At 40.5% G+C, this 15,728-nt stretch overlaps 1 protein-coding gene across 4 annotated transcripts in view; it reads left to right on the forward strand.

Moving 5' to 3' along the window:
• Positions 1-14,637, forward strand: part of RASGEF1B (RasGEF domain family member 1B) — a 40,617-nt gene extending 25,980 nt beyond the window's left edge. For 2 of the 4 annotated variants that reach the window (XM_042470047.1, XM_042470045.1), the window contains exons 7-14: positions 544-639; positions 2,295-2,397; positions 4,812-4,891; positions 5,874-5,969; positions 7,717-7,812; positions 9,128-9,251; positions 10,565-10,750; positions 12,907-14,637. In XM_042470047.1, the coding sequence (XP_042325981.1) occupies positions 544-639; positions 2,295-2,397; positions 4,812-4,891; positions 5,874-5,969; positions 7,717-7,812; positions 9,128-9,251; positions 10,565-10,743 (774 nt within the window). In that variant the 3' untranslated portion in view covers positions 10,744-10,750; positions 12,907-14,637. The remainder of the gene's footprint in view (positions 1-543; positions 640-2,294; positions 2,398-4,811; positions 4,892-5,873; positions 5,970-7,716; positions 7,813-9,127; positions 9,252-10,564; positions 10,751-12,906) is intronic. The other 2 variants (XM_042470048.1, XM_042470046.1) reach the window with 1 other exon arrangement.
• Positions 14,638-15,728: the final 1,091 nt, after the last annotated feature.

Here is a 15,728-nt window from a genome sequence, read left to right on the forward strand (position 1 = left end):
ATTGCTAAACAAATTCAACTAATGTTTGTCAACTCAATGTATGAGTCCATTGGTTGAGGAAGCAGAGCTTGGAAATGTTAGCTTTTTTTAGTTTAACTCTCAGAAACATCCTCCGCATTGACCATGCTGGCTGGGGGGATTCTGGGAGTTGTAATAGATATGTGGTCAGGAACTGTTACAGGAAGAATATTGCTTAGTATTGCCCATGACTTATCCTGGGTTGGACCACAAAGTTACAGTGGCTTACTTAAAAAGACGGTAACATGGTTCTGTGATACTTGGTCTGTAGATAGATTCTTACACTATTATAAAGAGGTTTTGCAATTTATGTTTACAACAAACTCAGGTATTTCATAGTCAGCCTTCTACCTTATATGTTTTAGCACAAGTCCCACCTTTGAGCATTTGAGTGAAACTCATTCGAACACAGCCTAAGCTTCTAAGCATCTTGTTAAGCCAGTTGTACCACTATAAGATTAGAATATCTACCAACCAACCCAGAAACATGATCTGGGGAATTAATGGACAGTATTGTCTTCTTAGAGCTGCTATGGTGATCGGAAGAAGACACGGAACCTGGAAGCGTATGTGGAATGGTTCAACAGGCTCAGCTACTTGGTTGCCACAGAAATATGTATGGTAGGTTTATCTGTCTTAGCTTGGCTCTCCCCCCCCACCCCCAGTTCTTTGTGCATTTATATGTTCTCAGAATGATGACACCTTCTAAACATAAGGCACATGCAAAGGGGAAGGATTATGTAAGGAGGAGGAGTAATCTGAGCTCAGGAAACATATCCAGGGGAACTGTGTTGGCCATATAGCAAAGTACAGTATCATTCAAACCCCACAAAACAGTGATACATTTATTGGGTCAACCAAAGGTACATTATACATGTTGCAAGCCATTGAAGTGCCATTGGCTTCTTCATCAGGCAAAAGTGTTACAAATGATAAAGGAGAAATAAAAAAAATTAAATTATTTTTTTCTTTCTTTCTCCTGAGCTCAGGAGTTAGCAATTCTTATAATATCCACTAGAGATGGAAAGGGCTTGAGTAGCCTACTGGAATAACTGATACTAGATGACATTTGAGGACAGATAGTTTATTCACTCAACCTCTGAATAACTCTTGCCAAGAAAACGCCATTATAGGGTTGCCATAAGTTGGAAATGATTTGAAAGCACAAAAACAACAACAAGCTGAGTGAGCGAACTGACCCTCTGTCCATGGTTCTTAATGTCTGCCATGGCCCATTCACACATGCAGATAATAATTTGAGAAACAGTGCACTTGCAAGCCTGGTTCTTGATTTGAACCGGCTGACTTTGGTGCCAACTTCTAATCTCTCAATTCCTCAGATTCTGAACCTTTACCAGGTAACTATTACCAATCGACCATTACCAGGTAAGCACACAAGGGCGCAACCGAGTCAGGGCTGCCTCCATGTGCTTGCTCATGGCCTACCAATCCAGGCTGGTGTAACTTCATATTCAGCTTCACATGGCTTCTGGCACATTGTCCAGCAAGGTCACTGCATTTGTGAATGAGGGAGAAACCGGTGATGTCAATAGCACTGCTCCCATGGGCATGGAAAAGAGTACTGGGGCATATAAATATTAAGAAGTGCCCAGGTATACCAGGTGTTAATTTTCAGACACATACCTGTGAATAAAACCTACATTTCCATCACTCTGGGGGAATGCTGTGTTTTTAGGATGGCAGGACGTTAAGCCTGCTTGCAAAGAATTGTGTGTTTGAATTCGAAGTGGGCACTAGACCTCTGTGTAGATACTCCTTCACTGCAAGAGAAGTGACAGTCCCACAGTGGGTAATTTCCCTCCCCCCCCCAAAAAAAAGTATGGCTATGTTCGTCTATAATAGTGAAAACAAACAAACAAACAAAAAAAGCCCTGTGTGTCCCCTTAAAGACTAATAAATCTATTATATAATGGGTTTTCCTGGACTGTCACTCACTTCCTCCCAGTCAGCTGTGTGGCAAGCTGAAACAACATTCTGTGACTCAAAATGAGTGAAGGCTGGAGCCACCCAAACTTGCCCTCTCTTTGTCTGGCAAAATCTTGTCTATCATGTTGTTTTTTTCTTCAGATTTACTGTATCTGTAAAACAATATGTAAACTTAGAGAACTATTATATATTAAAAAAAAAGAAAAGGGTGGGCATGCATATCTGTGTCTGGTTCCTTCCCATGCGTCCTTTCCTCAGCCTTGATGTTTGAGCCTGAAGCTGAGTAAATAATACTCTTATCCCCCTTGTTGGCCTTTTGTCTCCGGCAGCCTGTGAAGAAAAAACACCGAGCAAGAATGATAGAGTACTTCATTGATGTGGCCCGGGAGTGCTTTAACATTGGCAACTTCAACTCTTTAATGGCCATCATTTGTGAGTATAAACAGGCATTCTCCATAGATGCACATTTAAAAAAATTGTTTGTAAAGCAGACCTGGGCAGCCTTTGGCCCTTCTGACCTTCTCAACTTCAACTCTGACAATCCCCTGCCATTGGCTATATCCCTGGGGAGTGATGGAAATCCAAAGCATCTGGAAGTCCCAAGGTTCCCCATCCCCTTTGTAAAGGATACTTAGAAATAAGATGGGTCCCTTTGATTCAAACAGGGGTTAGGTCAACTCTGGATGGTTTCTTCCAATAGCAGTTGCCTGTGACTCTTCCTTTTTCTGATACTTTGCCATGTGACATCACTAAGGTTTCTTTCACATTACACAAATGGGTACACTTTTAACTACTATGGCATCCTCTGGAATTGAGGGATTTTTAGTTGGGTTAGGCACTAGAGCACTCTCGCTGGCAATTCTAAGTACCTCACAAAACTTCAAATCCTTGCAATCCATAGGATACAACCATGGGAGTTAAAGTGAAATCATAATGCTTTAATTGTGCAGTGTGAAAGAGACCTAAGGTTGTAGTGCTAGTATTCTGCATGTTTCCTTAGCTTCTCTCCACCTTGTTGGCTCTTGTACTCACAACACTGATCTTGTATATTTGGTAGAACTAATAATAGTTCTTAATATTTACATGACATTTTCAAGTGTCCAACACAATTAGCCTGGGCGCGTTACATACGTGCTGAAAGTACGTGCCGAGCACGTACTAGGGTTAAAAAGGGGCGTCCTTTCCGGATGCCCCTAACCCTAGTACGTGCTCGGCGCGTACAAAATGGCAGCACCCGTTCTACACGGGCGCTGCCATGTTGACGTCGTGGATGCCTATCGTCCGCACATCGCATGGCAATAATGACGCTGCAAGTGCGCCATTGGTGCCTTGCGGCATCATTGGTGTGCCGCAAGAAGAAGCTGTATTTTACAGCTTCTTTTTGCTGCAAGGAGGAGCCGCATGGTTTGGCCGCTGAGGCTCCTCCACGCAGCAAATGAAGGCGCTTTTCAGACCACCCTTTTGGGCAGTCTGTAAAGCCATGCATAATCTAAATGTAATCCTTATTAACAACCCCTAGTATTTTTATCTTCTATGTTGCCTATATGGGGTAGGGGAGGCAGGTCTGAAACTGCAAGACAGTCAACCTTCCATGTTCAGTTCCTGGCAAAGGTGAGATTAAAGTTGAGGTCTCACTGACTCATAGTTCATTCTCCTAATTTAGCCTCTATATAAAACTCCTGAAGCTCATTCACACTATACAGTTACAGTGCTGTTGTTCCACTTTAACTGCCATGGTTTTATCCTATGGAATACAGGGGTTGGTAATTTAGGGAGACACTCCAGTTCTCTGGCTGAGCTTTCTAAGTACTCGTCCCTAAACTAACATAGGACAGAACCATGGCAGTTAAAAGTGGAATAATAACACTATGATTCTGTAGTGTGAATGGGTCTCTTGTTGAAGAGCAGAAAATCTAATTGTTGCATCTGTGTGTGTGACCTGTGTGCTTCTTGGGACGACTTCTGTGCTCTTGGAACGATGCTACCTTTTTTATTTATTCATAATATTTCTATATCATTTATGTCATAAAAATCTCTCTGAGTGGTTTATATACAAAAAGATACTATAAAATCAGAACTGAAGTATTTAGATTGTTCAGTCTAAGCTCAATCATTAACAGCTTAGAGCAAGAACAGTAAAATAACAAAACAATGTTCTTAGTCAATTAGGAGCCAGAGAAAGCTTTAATAAACAAGGAAGAAAGTTTGAAGCCTGCCACATTTTCTGCATCCTAAAGCACATATGGGAAAGTTTTCCAGAGGATGGCTGCCCCTATATTCGCAAGACCTGTTTTCATGAAGTTAAATAACAACATTCTCTTACTTATGGAAAGACCAGTAAAGCCTTCTTTGAAGTGATCTCAACTGAATGTATATAGGAGAAGGAAAGCTACTAGATATCCTGGTCCTGAGTTGTAAAGTTTCCAGCAGAACCTTGAACTAATAGGCAGCCAGTGCAATTCTTTTTACACACACACACACACACACACACACACAAAAAGTTTATTGTTTAAAAACAAACACAACAAAACATAAATTAAACAAAAACCATATCATACTAACAGTCACATATATACTACAACTATACATACAATTACTAACACAAACTACATTTAAAAACCCTTCCCCTCCCTCAAATCAAAGACAGCTGTCGATTACAGTATGTACTTTCCCTATTAACTTACTTACTTTCTTTGTTACATCTAAAAAAAATGAAGTGTAATGAAGTTTCCAAAGCAATTGTTTACTTTTCCTCATTTTAAATATATTTACTCTTGAATGTTTATATATTCTTTTGCTCTTATCTCCTTATCCTTATCTTCTGCCACCATCCTTTGAACTAAAAGCTGGAATGAATATGAGTCCTGTCTCCAGACTAAAGAAAACCTGGTCAAAAGTCAAGACAGCCAAGTTTGACATTCTTGAGGTAAATTTCAGTGTGAGATCTGGGTTGCATGGAGGCTGAGGAGAACAGAGAAAGATCTCTGGGATTCTTCACCTGTGCAAGTGTACTTCTTTTTTTTTTGTGTGTGATTTTTTATGTACAGCTGATATCAGTTCTGGTAAAGATGGGGAAAATATAAATGGTCTGAGCATATTTGGTTATAGTGGGATGAAAAGTTACCAACCCAATCTTCCTACTAGTTACAAGAAGAATATATTAGCCCAGTGCTGCTCAGAATGGTGGCCTGTGGTCAGGTCCACAGCAAGACTGCAGGAAAAGAAGTAACACTTGTAGCCAATGGGCAGAAATATGGTGCTGATCATGGGCATATTGTGAAGAAAACTCCTAGCAGCCCAGATAGCTTAGGAAAGACTTAACATCTACACTTTACATACCTAATTAAATTAATAGAGCATTATGGAAGAAGATATTGAGCATGGCACCTCTGTGTCAACCAATTTGTTAATCTGTTGTTGTTGCTGTGTGCCTTTAACTCATTTCTGATTTATGGCGATCCTAAGGAGAACCTATCACAGGGGCTTCTTAGCAAGATTTATTCAGAGGGGGCTTGCCATTGCCTTCTTCTGCGGCTGAGAGAGTTGACTTAAAGTTACTCAGTGATTTCCATGGCCGAGCAGGAATTCAAGCCCTGGTCTCCAGAGTCCCAGTCCAACACCCAAACCACTACACCACACTGGCTGTCACTAATCTACTGTTATGTCCAAAAATGTAGGGAATCAGATTAAAGTGAAATTTAAAATGGCTTTCTCTGTCTATCCCTAGCCTTCTTGCACTCTAAAGTGAATAAGTGATCTTGAAATAGTCCAGTTTCTGCTTTGTGATGGTCATTGTTCTCCCTAAAATAAGTCCTGGCGTTTTACAAAAATCTAAGATGCTTTAGGATCTGCTATATATGGCATGAAACTTGTGGTCTACAGTACATCCTCTCTCCTTCTTTTTTTAGCATCAAATGGACCCTTCCAGCAACTTCTACAATTACCGCACAGCTCTACGTGGAGCAGCTCAGAGGTCTTTGACCGCTCACAGCAATAGAGAGAAGGTACAATTTTACATTTCCGCCGTAGATCACAGTTACAAAGTGTATAGTAGTTGGTGGCAATGCTGGAGGAATCTTGTTTAGCCTTGGGTCAGAATTTCAATATGAGGAAATCTATCCACAGATCTCTTGGCAGCCTATGGACCCCAGAACCCCTGGGCTAGAGGTACATTATCCCTGCTCTATAGTGATCCATCTCTTTTGGTGCACAGCCTCTTATTCATGAACCATATAATTCTTAGCCTTTCAGAAATGAATTTTCCATTTCCATCGCAATGGAAATATTTTATTATTTTATGTTTGATTCCCTGCTTTGCTTTTGATGCCTTTCATTGAAAAGCAAATTTCCAAGTGGTTTCCCCAGCCACTGGTTTGTTTTGCCCCAAAAGGAAAGCTTGTAAAAGAAATGGAACAAAGGTTAAAAAAAAAGTAACAAAGAAAAGAAAAATGTTATTCTTGGGAATGAAAGGCACAAATATGAAAACATGTGAAGCAAGGCACTGGAAGACTGCCTCTTGGCCACAGCTATTATTGGAAATCTCTGTATTGTTTGCTACCTCTTTTAAAAGAGCACGATATCCTAGGGGCCAGCTAAATCTTTATAAGTCCCTCTTATGAGCTGTTCTCACTTACATGGCCAAGAATTTAGGAAAAAATACAGAAGAAAAGAATTTGAAGATGAAATGATCTTGCACCCCAGCCCGATCTTTTCTTATCTATTATTCTGTTTGATCACCATTAAAATTTAATGTGTTTCATAAAAATATACAGGGAGAGGAGCTGGTCTTTGTTGAAGGAAATTACCAGGAGGAAAATATGTATCATTCATGGGCATGGGTACAGACCAAATATGTTTTGGGAATGGCTATGAACTATTCTTATGAAAAATATGAAATGCAGGCTAACTTGTCATTCTTGAAATTAATCCACGACTTTATTAATAGCTAGTAGCACAAAGTGTTAACACAAGTATGGAAATCTATTGAAGGTGTGCCTTCTTCAACCTGTTGTTTCCCAGAAGGTTCTTTGTGGAGAGAGAAGGAGATACTGTTTCTTGTTTTCTATAGTAAAGCACCAGTTATAAAAACTCCATCACACAATATAAAGCAGATTTCAACTAGTGTCTATTATTTAGACTGAATTCATTAAGAAGGTTGTGCTCAGCAAAAAAGACCTAAAAGTTGACCCTTCCGTTGGACCGAGTTATCTTATAGCTAGACAGGGTCCATCAGAGTTGATGCTGGCATCTCTGGACAGACAGAGATAGAAGGATGATAATACGTGCTGCCATTAACTTTAGCTCACAGTTTCTAGTGTATTTCTTGTTGTCTTATTTTGGTGCCATCTCACTGAAAAATGTTTTGCATGTTTCTGTAGTGATCTTCAAAATCTGCAAATTTGATTTGGATAGAGTAAACAGTGGGACAAGAGAATCAAGGGTTTGCACATCTTTACTCCAGCTGGTGCCCACTAGATGTGACTACAACAGTCATCACTCCTCAACAGCATGCCCATTGGTTGGCAGTGGATGATGGGTCATGAAGTCCAGCATATCCAAGGCCCCTGAATTGCCCTTTTCATACTAGTTTTAACTCAGTGAAAGATAGAAAAACACCCTGTTCTGTTCTCTGTCTCTAGGATATCTGGATATAGACATCCAGTTTGTTTCAAAATCTGAATTCACTGCTGTTTGTCCCCAGTTCCAGATTTGATGTTGAACTTGGGATCTTGCTTGTTGTCTTTCCTTTAGATTGTGATCCCTTTCTTCAGCCTACTCATCAAGGACATCTACTTCCTCAATGAGGGCTGTGCCAACCGCTTGCCCAACGGCCATGTCAATTTTGAAGTAAGTAGAGCATATTCAGAATTTACTGATTGCTTTAACTGCCATGCTTTGCTAATTAAAATGTGAGCAAGAAGCCTGGCCTAAGGGTTGCTGCTTATTCTCTTGATGCTAATTGTGAGCAAGTCCAGGCCTGGGAGTATAGACTGAATCACTTACTGTCTGCTGCTTTGCCCCAGTGGCATGGAAGCATGGCTGCACAGTGATCTTCTAGAGAGAATTGTTGCTCTCGCTTGTTTATTTCCCCTCTCATCATTGGCTGTAGCATCATACAACTCCCTTTCTAGAACTGCTCACTGTCTGCCAGTCTGTTTTGAGGGGCAATTCCAATTTCTGTTTATGGCTATGAATACCTATTTGGATTAGGTCCAGGCCATCTGACAGACCATAGCGCTCTGTGTGAGCCTGCCCAGCTCTGAGATCTTCAGGAGAGGTCCTTTTCACTGTTCTAACTCCACAGGTATGGCTGATAGTACAGGAGACAAGGCCTTCACAGTGGCTGCCTGTAGGTTCTGGAGGTTTCCTAGGGAGGTTAGAATGGCTTTCCCTCCTTGCAGTCATTTTGATGGCAAGCCTATATTAGCAAAAGCAATAGCAAGTACATTTCTATACCACTTATCAGTGAACTAAGCACTCCCTAAGTGGTTTACAATGTGTAAGTTTATTGCCCTGAACAAGTTGGGTACTCATTTTAACCACCTACAGACGGACGCCAGGCTGAGTCAGCCCTGGAGCCCAGGGATCAAACTCACAACCTTGTAGATGTGAATGGCTGCAGTACGGGCATTTTAGCCACTGCTCTTCCATGGCTCCCTTGCTGTTGTGTGCCTTCAAGTTGTTTCTGACTTATGCAACCCTAAGGAGAACCTATTATGGGATTTTCTGGGGTTGAGAATGTGTGACTTACTCAAGGTTACCCAGTGGGTTTGCATGGCTGAGTGGGAAATTGAACCCTGGACTCCAGGATCATAGTCCAGTGCTCAGACCACTACACCATGCTGACTTTCATATTCTCTCATATGTATATGTGGGAGGAAAGTGTGTGTGTAGGCTACCATATATGCCAGATATAAAGAAAGAAGCTATAAGAAGTAATATTTGGTACTGTTTTTGTTTTGTTTTTAAACTGTTTTTAAAGTATACAACTCATCTTTCACAAATGCTGTTTTAAAATTTTACCATGGATCTCTCCTTCCATTTGGCTTGCATTTGATTTATTTGTTTTCTCTCCTGTTTTGCTTTCTTTTGTTTTTTGCTAACATGGTCTGTCTTTCTTTCTTCCCCCCCCCCCCCCAACCCGTTCTACTTTTAATTACAGAAATTTTGGGAACTGGCTAAACAAGTGAGTGAGTTTATGACATGGAAACAAGTGGAGTGTCCTTTTGAGAGGGACCGGAAAATCCTTCAGTATCTGCTCACCGTCCCAGTCTTCAGTGAGGATGGTAAGAAACAGGCCAACTTTTATAACTCCCCAGCATGTCTGCTTTATATGGCTTATTGTTGTCTACTTTTCGTGGCTTATTCTTGCCCTTGAGCTCAAAACATTGACCCAGTATTATTGGACCTGTACATATGTGGGGAAAGGGCAGAATTAATATTTTACCAGGTGGTGTGTTGGTGTGAAATCATCCTCATCACATTCAGTAAAACCTTATATTTTTTCTCCAGCATTCCCTCAGAACAAGAATATTTTTCCCAGCATTCTCTCAGAATGGGAAAGTTTCATGGGCTGAAACCCAATTGTACCTGATGAAGTGGGATGTAGGTTTTGAAAGATCATGCCAAATAAAACTTTTTGCCTTTAAACTAATTCATTTTGAATATTTTAATAAATTTGTTTTCTAAAACTCAGAGGCAGAAATCCTAATCAAATAGCAGGAAAATTAAAATAGAGAATTAGGACAAAAATAAAGTCAGATGCAGGTTGTCCCTTCCATATGTGGAAGTTATTGAGATCCAACTGAGGCTCCCCAAACCTTGCAGAATAGCTGTCTGGGGGCTACAGGAGGGTTAGAAGGAGGAGGATTTAATGGTCAGGATCTCATTGGTGCATTAGCAGTTGCATCTTTTTTAGGTTTGCCAGTGATCGTGAGGAAAGGAAGACAAAATCTGCTGGCTCCAAGCAGCATATTTCTCCAGTGCCTCACTTCTCTTGTGGCTGTTGCATCCACATCCATTTTCTTCCACCAGCAACACTGGCAGTATGCACAGACATGATTCCAGACAATGGCGGGATACAAACCGCCGCTTTGCGGCGCTCCCCCGCCAGCGCCATTTGCTCCACGCGGGAGCCGCAGCAGCCAAACCACGCGGCTCACGCGCGGAGCAAAAAAGCTCCATTTCGGAGCTTCTTTCCGCGGCGCCCTGATGACGTCGCGAGGCGCCGCTGGCGCATTCGCGATGTCATAGGCGCCGCAACATGTCTGGACGCTATCCGTCCAGTTTGTAAAGATGGCGGCGCCCATGTGGAAGGGGCGCTGCCATCTTGTACGTTTGTATCCCGCCAATGAAATTGACCCTGCTTCAGTAGGAGTATCCTGTGCAGAGTCCTCCTCTTAAAAACCCTATGTTAATGTATCTTGTCTTCACTCTCTGAATATTCTGCAGGCTTTTAAACCATGTAAGAGGGTTCTTTGCCATCCAGACCTGTTTCTTTTATACCTGACAGTATGCCAGATTACTATCGCAAGATCATCCTCTAGAGTGAAGTCTGGAAGATGTCTGTCATGGTAACACTGTCTTTGTTTTCCTGCAGCACTCTACTTGGCATCCTATGAAAGCGAAGGCCCTGAGAACCACATTGAAAAGGACAGATGGAAGACACTCAGGTCAGTGTCAGAGGGCACTGCCATCAATAAATCATCAGACTGCAAACTTACTCTACCATTAGACACCTTCAGCACCAAGGTTTTTACTGCATGCCTCAACAGATGAACGCAGTGTGAGCATGAAAAGAAACTATCACTTTAATTTTTGGGTTTTCCAGAAGAAATGCTTCAAACTGTTTCTGCTTCCTTTTTTGTTTTTGTTTTTACCTCTCATCCTCAGTGCACTAAGATCTTTAATCTTTCCCTTTTTAAAATTTGAGAACATATTTTTTTTTCCCAGCTAGCCCAATTCTGCTTTTTATTTATTCCTTTCTCTGTTGAGGCTGTTGTCGAATCTGTCACGGATAATTCTTCTCCTTTTCTAAATTCTACAGTTGATTTATCCCCTTGACACTGATTTAAAAACCCTTTTGATGACTAGTTACAGAAAGCAGAAAGAATATTCCACTGGTCATAAGCAAGTTCACTTTCAGAATTAAACCTTTTAAATTTATCCTTTAAAATATTACAAAATATATGTAGCTAAAAAAGCCACAGATACTGCATTGGCCATGTTGGTTGGCTGTCATAGGCAGTCTTTGCTAAAGTTTCTGTTTTTGTAAGAGCAATGAATACAGGAAGAGGTTCTCCAACAGGTTTGAACAACTTTGGCAGGTCCAGGGGTCAATTCCAGTTCCCTAGATCCTGCTATGGGTCATCTGCACTACAGAATCCAGCAACAGAGAGATTGTTTTATTTATAACTGCTTACCTTTTAAGTTAGCACTTACAAGTAAAGTCTAACAAATTTGTTAGGTGCTCTATAGGACGTGGCAGGAAACACCCTGTCCCTATGTCTGAATTGCCTTTATACACATGTGACTTGTCCTAGAAGGAGGTTCATGTATCCTGGAGGCTTCCAGGTGCATGATTTAAACCTCTACAAGATGCAGAGCCTTTTCCAACTCTGGATGGGAAATGTGGATTCCCAAAGATGGGAAGCATGGGTTGGCTACTCACAGGGTTGTAATGGCTTGCCAGATGCTTCCCCACTATGTTTTGTTTGAGGAATAAGAGATGATCTATTAATTTGCATCTCAAGTTTATCTTGGTTATTGTAGAGCAATGACACTCAAAGTAGTGGTTCCTGGACTAGTGCTGGTTCCCAAGTTATTTGCTCACAGCAAATTTCCAGGAAAGAAAGAAACATGTTGGCCAATGGACACACTGAAAAAAATAATAATTGTGAGCCCCCACATTGAATAACTTGCTTTAGAATACCTCCACTGCTGTAGAGTACCTACCAAGTTTGTCAGGTGTCACTTGTACATGCTAGCCAAAAAGCTGAATAGTTTTACTCTGAAAAACTGCTTTGGGGATAGTTAAGCATAGCAGTTCCAGCTGCATGACAACACATGAACTCATGTGCTTGGCAGATGATGAATATATGAATCGTTCATTAGCAGGGCCACTTTTCCAAGCTCTGCTTTTCTCAGCACTGTGCAACATTATGGGTCCTTTCCACACTACACTATTATAGCATTATGATTCCAATTTTAGCTGCTATGATTTCATCCTGTGGAATCCTGGTATTTGCAGTTTAGGGAGGGGTATAGAAAATTCTCAGCCAGATAGCGGTAGTGCCTCACCAAACCACCAAGTCTGGGAGAGCATTCACACTAATTTTTTTGTCCTGATGAGATGTGGATTGCTGCGCTGGTGCATATCAGGATTGTTGTTCCCATTATGTTTTGGGCTCAGAGTCATTTTAACCCTTGTCCTATTCACACATGTCATCATTTTGCAATAAAATGGAGCTGCCTCTTTTCCTTTGAAAGATACAGAGTGGTCTGAATTGATCCGGAAACTTATTTGCACTGCTGATGATGTGGATTAATGTGGATCTTTCAGAAAAGTTAGGAAAAAAACCAGTAATGAATATCCCAGGTTAAGTAGGAGTTTTGCCAGTCCTCCTCCCCAAATTGCATTTGAGACATGTGTGAACAACAAGGATTCAACCTGGATTCATCCCAGATTATTTTCATAGTGAGAATAGGGCTTTGGAATCCATAGGATGCAACCATGGCATTTAAAGTGAAATCATAGTGTCATAATTACATAATGTGAAAGGGCCTCTCCTGTGTTGCCAAGACCCAGAACCACATAGAGACCCTTCTAATGACAGTTCAGAGGGACACAAAATAAAACACTTGGAACAGATTGCCAACTATCAGAGCCAGTTTCTTAGTACCCTTATTGATACTTTTCTTTCTCTCTGTGATTGCCTTTAGGTCAACGCTTCTGGGGAGGGTGTGATAACGTGACTGGTTTCCTGCTGCTGCTGCTGCTGTGTTGGCATGGAATCTTATCATTTGATGGACATTATTGAGGTCATCTATTTATTTTCCCCTTCCTGCTTCTCTGTGCCCCCTCTCTTTCAACTCAAGTGATGCTTTCAACTATTAGAACTGTGCAGCTGGTTCAAACAAGTCAGCACTTTCTGTGAAGGTACAACTGCAAGCTAGCTCAAGAATAAACAGACCAGCCTCTTAAAACTGGATGGATTATCAGATTAGATCACAAGTCTGTGATGTATGATTGATCAAAGGCAGTAATGAGAAAACTCGTTTGAAGATCAAACTCTTCTTTGCATAATTCGCAAACACCTGGATGGGGATTCCACGCCGCCACCTTTTAGTTTTGCTCTGCTGCTCCTTTGATATGTTACAACCTGCTGCTACTTGTATATTTGAGTGCTGAATTCTAAAGCAAACTTCCATGGTTGAAATTCCCAATTTTGACTCTTTCACATGTTGGGCCAAGAGAAGAAAAACCTACCTTGCCCTTATTTCTAAGAACTTTGGCTTTCTTCATGAGTGAAAGAGAAACAAGTTCATGATGGAGTAAAGTGGGCTGCTAAGATTTTTTTTTTTTTGTCTATTTATTGTGGAAAGGGGGTTAATTATTTTTCCTTCAGTTTTTTTTTCCCCAGTCGAGTTTGCTGCTGGTCAGCACACTCTTATGGTGTATTATTTGAAAATAAGCAATTAAATTCAGTGCTGTGATAGGAAAAGCAGACACTAGAAGGATATGTAGCAAATGTAGCTAGACTGTAGAAATGTCCCTCCTCCCATTTACAGTTATGCTGTCTTTGTTTTTTGCTTAAAAGCCACTTCTATACTGAAAACTTAAATCCAGTGTGAAACTAGTTTAACTTCCTGGTTTTATCTAAATAATCGGGGGAACCCTTTTCATGGTATTTATAAAAGAACCTTTGAACTTCAAAATTTTGGTTCCTTTCAGTGGCCAGCTATGACCTGAAACCTATATACTCCTGACTAGGGCAGATCCATTGAATCACTTGCTGAATAATGAGTCAACACTTACCTAAATCCCATTGACTAATGGGTCTGCTCTACTTAGGACTAACTATAGAATTTAAGCCCGTAATAGTTAAATAGGTTTGAAGCTGGATTAAAATTGTAGTATAGATATTGCCAAAAATGTCTGTACTTTTCTGTGTCTCACCACTACCACGTGTATTATTGGTTGAACTTTGATTTTGTTTTCTACCTGGCATACTACAGCTTGGACTGTAGGTAAATATGATAGAAATGTTGCTTTCACTGAGCTTTCAAAAAGCTGTCAGAGGATAATGGCTGTAATATATGATCTAGTAAAGCTAAATGAAATAGTGACATTCCACAGACAAAGAGGAGCTTCAGCTAAAACTATAGCAGTGATCTGAAAACATCTGTCACCCCTCTTTTTTGTTTGTTTGTTTTAAGAGTTTGAGCATTTTTCAACTACGATACAGGTCACACTGTTACACATCCTATGAAGTCTGTAGTAGCTCTGAATGCGTAGCCACTGTAATTTAATCCCCCTAGGAAATTCTGGAAAAACTGAAACAGCCCTTTGAGCATTAGGCAGCCAGTGACAAATCATATTCTAAATAAAGGGACTTGTATGTATTTGATGCCAATGTTCAAAACTGAAAATAAATTTCAAAAGTGTACCTATATTGTTTTGCATATCTGGAAATTTGAAAAGGAGTGCATTGATGGTCTCTGAAAATACTTCTGTGGCTCCCTGTTTTGATAGAATGGAGTTCTTTCCATTGTGAAATATACAGAAATATAATTTATAATTTTCAGTTATTTATATATCCCACCTTTTCTCCACTGAGTTCAACACTACACAAATGGCTCTCCTCCTACTCAGTTTATTCTCCCCACAATCCTACAAGGTAGATCAGGCTGACAGGAAGATTCATGGTTGGGGGGGGGAATTGAATTTGGGTCATCAAAGTCCCAGTCCAGTTCTCCACACAATGATCCTGAGTACCATTTCTAGTTCCTCCACAAGTGCAATCTACCGAAAACAAGATCTGAATAGATCAAAGTGCATTTTCATTCATCAGATCCCATTCCTCTTTATTGCAGTGGATGGATTCTTTGTAGGGGGGAGGGAAGTATAGTTTCCTCCAAACCTTTTGTTTTAAATAGGGGTTCTTCATTTAGTTTTTTGTGGGTTTTTTGGGCTATGTGGCCATGTTCTAGAAGAGTTTATTCCTGACGTTTCGCCAGCATCTGTGGCTGGAATCTTCACAGAATGTTGGCATAGAAGAGAGCTGGATATATATATATATGTACTGTGTGACCCTGGGTAGGGAGGAAATCCCATGTTAATCTGTGTATTCTGTTCATTTTTAATTTCAAATTGATGGATTTCACTGACCAAGTGGTATAAGAAAATGTTATATTCTGAACGTTCCAAAATTTCCCCTTAACAATTTGTTGTGTGGAAACATTTTTCCATTTTATAATTCCTGGAGTAGGGGAAACAAATGAATACTATTCATGTGATCATTCGTGATCTTTCCCCCCCCTCTTTTAAAAAAATATTTCCAGCTCCTTAATGCCAAGGAGAAATCGCTGTATGCTTTTCTTACTCATCTTTTTAGTTTTTTATTTTGTGATGAAAAATAATAAATAAATTTGAAAAAAAGAAAAGCAAATGCAAATGCAGCAACATGACATCACTGTTCAACAGTCCAGTTGCTCCTGTCCCACAAATGGGATCTCAGTAAATAGACTCAGAAACATGGCCA

This window comes from Sceloporus undulatus, chromosome 5, assembly GCF_019175285.1.
Source record: "Sceloporus undulatus isolate JIND9_A2432 ecotype Alabama chromosome 5, SceUnd_v1.1, whole genome shotgun sequence".
Classification (NCBI taxonomy): domain Eukaryota; kingdom Metazoa; phylum Chordata; class Lepidosauria; order Squamata; family Phrynosomatidae; genus Sceloporus; species Sceloporus undulatus.